Here is a 7,319-nt window from a genome sequence, read left to right on the forward strand (position 1 = left end):
TTTTAAAGACTGAGTTTCACCATGTTGGTCAGGCTGGTCTTGAACTCCCGACCTCAAGTGATCCACCCACCTTGGCATCCAAAGTGCTTGGATTACAGGCATGAGCCACCATGCCCAGCCCAAAAAATTTTTAAAAATTAGCCAGGGATGGTGGCATATGCCTGTAGTCCCAGCTACTCCAGAGGCTGATGCAGGAGGATCACTTGAGCCCAGGAGGTCAAGGCTGCAGTGAGCTATAATTGCATTACTGCACTTCAGCCTGGGCAACAAAGTTAAGACTCTCAAAAAAAGAAAATGTTTACAAAATGAACAAGGAAGCCACAGCCAGGTTTCTTGTATCACAGTCCAAAACATGGATCCACCATGGAACTTCTCAAGTGCTGCTCAGGTCCTGAAATGTTTGTCTCCCACCCCACCCACCCTGGAACTTAGACTGTACTGACAGAAGTCACTGTGGCTACATAGGGCCCCATGTTCATCGCAGAGTGAGGACAGCAGCTGGGTCTCAAGGCCTCTTTATTACGTGAGATGCTAATGGGGCCTCATCAAAAGCTTCTCATTACCCAGCTAATTACAGTGCTGTGTGGGTAAAGAGCATGGGCCAGGACCCAGGGTTGGGAGCATTTGGTAGGATGAGGAGAGAAGTGAGAAGCTGTTTACATGCAAATGGCATGACTGGTTCATTCCTGTGAGAAGCCCAAGTGCTGTTGCTAATTGGATCCATCCATCTCCCTCCTCCTCCTCTCCTAACCCCACCAGTCTGGAGCTGCAGTCCCAAGCTAGGCAGCCTGGAGGAAGTTGGATATGCAAGAGGAGGAGGTGTTAAGCCAAGAGCTGAGGACCAAAAGCCTCCTGGGTCCAATCTCTGCATTCATCCCTGCTCCCAACCCCTGGCACCAGGGAGGCAGTCCTTCAGCAAAGGTCCACCATAAATAATGTCCTTTGATGATGCACCATCTCACAGAGGATGGCAGGATCTGAGGATGGGGGGTGGGAGGCAAGGGGATGGCAGGGAGAGCTGATCACCCCTTGATCTCTGGGATTGGCAAAGACTTGAAAGAGCTAATGCTAGGCTATGTTGGAGAGGTGATAAGGGAGGGAGGTACTGGAGGGTTAGGACAGCCTGGGTTTCATTTTGCCTAAAGATCATATGGAAATGACATGCAAAGTGGATGTTGCAGCTATAGATCCCCCAAGTGTCTTTTCTTGAATACCCACCCTTTATTTGAGCCACCTCTCAGATGATGTCCACGGCCTAGAGGAGCAGGGTATTTGGAGTCCAGGGTCCTTAGCAACTCCTCCCCTGCCACTTCCCCTCTTTGCTGCTAGGATGGGTTAGGAGTGAGGCCAGGAAGAGGTGTGTACAGTTGTGCTGTGATGAGACACGTTAGTCAGCAATTGACTAAGGGCCAGAGGTGGAAGTAGACCCTCTAGCTTGTGCACACGAAATGGCCTGAATATATCTACCACATGCACAACCTGTGGACTCTCAAAATCCCAGAGGGGTACTGGCGAGGGGAGGGCACGGCAGGGCTAGGGTCAACGTGACACTGGGTGGAGATACCAATGAAGAGTGGAAGGATGACAGCATTCTACATCCTGCCATGTCCTGAAGCCAGGAGACAGCTGGAGAAAAACCCACAGACCAAGGAACAAGAGGCCCTCAGAGCCTAGGGAAGAAATGGACTAAGCCAGGAGGACTGAGCTAGAGCTGGTTTAAACTGTGAGATGCTAGGGGAATCCAGGATGGCTTGTGCCCCTCAGAGGCTGAAACAACCCAGACTCAGAGTGCGGAACTGGCTGCTGAAGGGAGAGGGCTGGAAGAGAAGGGGCAGGGCTGGGAAGGGAGGACTGGCAGCAGAACTCCAGCTTCTTCCACAGCGATGGAGCCAATTCCAACCCTGCAACACAGGTGGGGAAACTGAGTCCCTATTGGTTTCAGGGGATGAAAATACACACTCCTGGGCTCCAGGCAAGAGAGGGAGGCACAGGAAAGAGGAGGACAAAGGGAGAGATGGAAGAGTAAAGGAGAAGGGAAGTGCCCACCCTTCCTTGAACTCCAGTCCGTCCACATGATGGACACAGTGAGAACAGGAGTCAGACCTGGGGCCCTAGCCCTTCTCCTCTCCCACCACCACCCCCCAGCCCAGGGAGCCGAGAGTGCCTTCAGCCCTGCAAAGAGAAATGCAGGATAGAGAGCAGCAGCTGCATGTTCTGAAATTGCTTCTGAAAATGACCAGACACTTCACTGGGAAAGTGACGACAATTTGGGCCCTGGGAGCAGGAGATGAGACAGAGAGCGGGGGCGATCAGGCACAGGTCACCACCCCCCTCTCAGCCAGACAGGCTCTTCTTGGCCTGATTCTGAGAAGTCAAGGATAGGGGGAGTTGTTGGGGGTGGAAGAAGGCTGGCCAGAGCCTAAGCTGCTCCTATTCTGAGCAGAGCTGCCCTCCTCCCAAACAAGGCAGGCTCTAGCCCCTCACCCGCCTGAAAACAGATGACTCCCCAGGTCCTATCTCAGCTCAGAGCAGGGTGTGCCAGAAGCAAGTGGCTTGTGCTCAGAGCAGATTAATCTGCAGGAAGGAAGAGAAGTTAATCAGGTCTCCTTCACCAGCATGATTGCCAGGGGCCGTGAGCTGCCTGCAGATGGAAGTCAGGTGGAGGGAGACCCCAGCCTCAAGGCACAGTGAGCTCAGGGAAAGAATCGGGAAGAGGTAGGTAAGGTAGAGATCTCGAGAGGGGGAAGAGACAGCCAGAGACAAAGGCAGCCCCTGGTAAGCTCCCACAGACCACGGATCTAAATTTTACTGTGAATATATGAGCATCTTGTTCCCCAAAGGTAGAGGCCAGGATGGTGAGAGGCTGAGATGAGACAGAATCTATGAGAAAATAGATATGAGGGGGAGTAGAAAAATATTTAAAGCATTTTACAAAATATTACATATTAATATTAGTCAGAGCCCACAGAAACAGGGACAATGAGATGGTGTGAGATCGTTGGAGGGTGAGAAAAAGATAATGACAATGATGCAGAAAAAAACAAAGGAAGAGGAGAGGAAAGGGCCAGTTCACTGGCATGGGAGGGTCTTGATGAGGGAGCCCCCCAGTGAAGTGCCACGGGCTGCAGGCCCCAGCTGTGGGACAGTGCCAAGCAAATAACCCGCAAGATAACCGTTGGCAGCAGTTTGGCCATGGGTGTGTGGGAAGGAAGGGGGTGCCATGGAGGCTGGTGTGATGCAGCCCTGTGCTGTGTGTGGGAGTAGAAGGGTGATGGCGTTCCCAGCTACAGGGGACCCTGCATTCCCCCGTGCCCCCAGCATACATGAGCCCTCTAGCCTTGGGCCGCTGTTCAGGCTAAATCGCCAAAGGATCCCAGTTTCTGCCAAGACAGGGATGCTCACTTCTTCCCTCCAGGGACACACTTAATGAATCAGTCCACTGGCCACCTGCGACCTGAGCCCCATCCTTAACTCTCCCCACAGCCCCCCACCCCCTCAGTCTCTCCAAACCCCCGCAGAGCTCAGCCGGTCAAGGAGCCTGAAGACAATTTCCCTTCTTTTCTTTTCTTATTACCTCACTACCTGGCTCCAAGAAGCTTGAGGAGGAACAAGGGCATTGGGGGCAGGGGTCTAAGTATACCTGGGTGAAAAGATATGGGGAACAAGGACCCACCTACCCTGACCAAACCTTACCAAGGCACATGTTTTATTAGTGGGCAGAGAGGCTGAGGGTGGCAGGAAGCTACTTTTGGAGGAGAGAACTAGAAGGGTTTGGGACAAGGGTCCTCTTCAAGGTAGTTTAATCCCCAAGCTGTGCCCCACGATCAGAGGGGTTAGACAGAGATCTTCCCACACAGGAGGGCAGAGGGGGGTTAGTGCTGGCCAGGAGGAAGCAGCTGCCGTCTCTGCATGGTGCCCCTCCTCACGGCACAGTCACCTCCAGGGAATGACTCCCTTTCTTTTTGCAGCGTAGCTTGCTGTTGTCACCACCTGCAGGGCCCTGGATGACCCTGACAGCCACACTGTTCTCCTTGAACCTCACTGAGAACCTGGAGAGGGAACAGAAAAACCAAATCTAGTGCCAATCCCTTTACCTGACTCCTGCATTTCCATGATAGCTCCCCCATCATGCAAGTCAGAGGACTGGAGGCCCCAGAGAACCTGGGTTAGGGGCCTGAGAAACACCTCCAAGCCCTGCCCTGCCCTGCCCTACATGCTTCGCTTTCTGATCCTGGTCACAATGACCATCAGCCTGGCCATCTGCCCTAAGCCACCCCTCACCCCAACTCATGGCCTCACTTCTCAGTCACGGTGACTGCAAGCTGCCTCTGCGTGGCATCCAGCACAGCCCGGTACATTCTGGTCAGCAGTTCAATCACATGCTCGCTGACCAGCAGCAAGTCCCCATTGGAGCCCACAGATGACATCTTAGAAAGAGGGAAACATAGCAGGGAAGGGATTCATTTTTTCTCTCCAGGAGCAGCCTGAGGGATGGCAATGGCCCAAAGTGAAAGGTCTGGTCCCCATCACCTCTGGCCTGCCCCAGCCCTGGGATGCGTACCACCTTCTCCAGTCCAAGGCCTGCCCCACCTGACTCTGATACCTCACTCAGATGCAAGCTAAAGAGCCCATCCTTGAGGCTGGAGACTGACACCCCAGCCACATTGTCCAGCCCAATGACAGTTTTGGCCTGGGACTTCTTGGTGTCTGTGAGAATCACATGGCCCTTGGTCAGGAGGAGAATCCGAGAAGAAGTCTAGGGACAGAATAGGAAAGGGTGAGGAAAGGCAGGACTATTGCCCCCACCCCACCTGGCAGGGCACACACACAGCCTGCTATCCGCTTTCCAGCTGCTGGCCCATAGTTCTGCAGAGGAGTTCAGCCCACAGGCCCTTTACCTTGCCATTGCCACGATTGACCTTCGTCACAGCCTCTGCCATCAGAACAGGGCCTTCCTCCCCACCTTTAAGCTTCTGCAGTTTGGGGTTCCCTTGCAGTCCAATGTAGTCACCACAGAATGGAATGGGGACACTGAGAACACATGGGAGGTGTGCAGTGGAAACAAGGCCCCACAAGGCCTCTCCCCCACCTCCAGAGCTCCCATCCTAGTCCTCCCGGGCCCTTCCCCACGTCCATGTATCCTCTGTCAGCGCTCCACAGAGCACAGTCCAGGACCAAGACATCAGCACCACCTGGGGACTCGTTAGAAAGGTGAATTTTGGGCCCCATCCCAAGACCTGCTGGATCAGAGACTCTGAGGAGGGGCACAGCGCCTGGGGATGACAATCCTGCCAGGTGATTCTGAGGCAGACTCAAGTTTGAGAACCACTGTCTGATAGAACTGGCTGTGCAGGATCCGGGAGGTCCTCACCTCTGGGGATATGAAGCCTTCTTGCCCTTGAACAGTTCACTGGCACAGAGCTTTTCCCTCAGGATCTCTACCTGCTTCGGGGACAGCTGATCCCGGAACCTCTTGCACTGTGAGGAAGGAGGGACAGGAGCTAAAATCATAGAATGGGAGGGCAGGCTGTGGAGGGAAGTAAGAAACATGGACTAGAAGATACCAGGAGAGGAGAGAGATCGAGAAAAAAGGACAGGCACTAAACACCTCAGGGAGAGGCGGGGGCTGCAGGACCATCGAGGCAGTGATGGTTGCACAACAAATGAATGTCGCTCATGTCACTAAACTGTACACTTAAACACGGTTAAAATGGTAAACTGTATGTTACATAGATTTTACCACAATTTTTTAAATGGGAAAAACATAGAAGAGGGGGGCAAAAGAGAAAAATCATCGGGAAGAAAAAAAAAAAGACGAAATGAGAGGAGGGGTTCCTGGGCTCCACTTGCCTTCCACTGGTAGAAGAGCTGCCGCAGCTCCTGATTTGCTGTGCTAAAGCACTTGTAGGGGGTGGCCGGCCACGTCTTGTCCAAGACGTTTGTGGATGGCAAATTGTTCTTCAGCCCCAGTAGGAATTTCTGTACCTGCGTTGGGAGCAGGGGGATTGGGAGTGGAGTGATCAGAAGAAACACTTCCTAACAGGCAAACTGGCACCCAGATCCTGCTACTTCAAAGGAGGAAGTTAACCCACAGTGAGAAGCAAGGGGTGCTCCTGAAGAGATGAAAAGGAGTCACCTCTTAGATCTTTTTCAGCATTAGGTGTAGGCTTGAGGCTGGGAGTTAAGAGCATGAATAGGAGACTGGAGGGAGAGAAGGATTAGTTCCAACCAGAGACCTGCTACCCAGGGCAGTGACATAAGAGGAGCCAATATGAAAGCTGGTCTCATTGTTTTACTCCTGTAGCTTTCTATTCCCTCTGTTCACAATTGCCTACAAGGTGGCAGCTACTGTGTCGGCTGTTGGCTAGGTACCAAATTTCCCCTCCTCTCACATCAGTCAAGTCCAAACATGTGAGCCTCCATTCAAAGGAAGAAGGAGCAAATGAAGGAGCAAAGGAGGAAGAGCAAATGAAGGTTCAGGGAGGCAATGAAGAGGCCCAGAGCTTCAGAGCCCCCATTCCTCTCTTGAGCTGAGGGATCCAGACCCTTGAACTACAAAGAAGTGCTGCAAGCAAATGTATCTCATGTCTGAATGCACAATAGTCAGGGCCCTAACCACAGTAAAATATTCAATCAGTGGCGGTCAGTTACAATTTGCTCCAGCCTCTGTCCAAGATCCCATGCTCTTCCTCCTTCTCTCTGGCCTTTCCCAAGGTTTCACTGGAAGTGATTCTCTCTCCCTGGTTTCCTCCATGACATTTAGAGCCCAGCCTCATGTCACAGGACCCCTGCATTCCCCGGGCACACCACCCAGACAGGACTCTTTCCCATGCCCCTCCCCAGCCCAAGCATGATGACTGTGTGCTTTGGCTCCCGCTGCTCTCTTGACTCAACTCTGCCAACCTGAGAGACCAACTCAAAGCCATCCCTGATTTGCCAGGCCCTGGATTGCTGCTCCTTCCTTTGAAGCTCCCCAGCACTTTGCCTACACTTGTCTTTGTACTATAGTTATTTGCATGGAAAACATCTCCCTCTCCTAGATACTGAGTTGTTACAAGGCAGGATTCCAGGTCTCACTCCAGCCTAGGTGACAGCAAGACTCCATCTCAAAAACAAAACAAAAAGCTGCCAGGCATGGGGGCTCATGCCTGTAATCCCAGCACTTTGGGAGGCCGAGGCAGCTGGATCTCCTGAGGTCAGGATTTCAAGACCAACCTGACCAACATGGAGAAACCCCATCTCTACTAAAAATACAAAAGTAGCCAGGCGTGGTGGCACGTGCCTGTAATCCCAGCTACTCGGGAGGCTGAGGCAGGAGA

At 52.7% G+C, this 7,319-nt stretch overlaps 1 protein-coding gene across 3 annotated transcripts in view; it reads right to left on the reverse strand.

Annotated features, from left to right (window-relative positions):
- Window positions 1-3,692: 3,692 nt before the first annotated feature.
- The window catches only part of MYO1A (myosin IA), a 20,771-nt gene continuing 17,144 nt past the window's right edge, over window positions 3,693-7,319 (reverse strand). For all 3 annotated transcript variants that reach the window (XM_037741207.1, XM_017536161.2, XM_037741206.1), the window contains 6 exons: window positions 5,851-5,985; window positions 5,372-5,478; window positions 4,899-5,031; window positions 4,604-4,756; window positions 4,300-4,427; window positions 3,693-4,049 (listed from right to left, as the gene is read on the reverse strand). In XM_037741207.1, coding sequence (XP_037597135.1) covers window positions 3,923-4,049; window positions 4,300-4,427; window positions 4,604-4,756; window positions 4,899-5,031; window positions 5,372-5,478; window positions 5,851-5,985 — 783 coding nt within the window. In that variant the 3' untranslated portion in view covers window positions 3,693-3,922. The remainder of the gene's footprint in view (window positions 4,050-4,299; window positions 4,428-4,603; window positions 4,757-4,898; window positions 5,032-5,371; window positions 5,479-5,850; window positions 5,986-7,319) is intronic.

This window comes from Cebus imitator, unplaced genomic scaffold (genome assembly GCF_001604975.1).
Source record: "Cebus imitator isolate Cc_AM_T3 unplaced genomic scaffold, Cebus_imitator-1.0 Scaffold96, whole genome shotgun sequence".
Taxonomy (NCBI): domain Eukaryota; kingdom Metazoa; phylum Chordata; class Mammalia; order Primates; family Cebidae; genus Cebus; species Cebus imitator.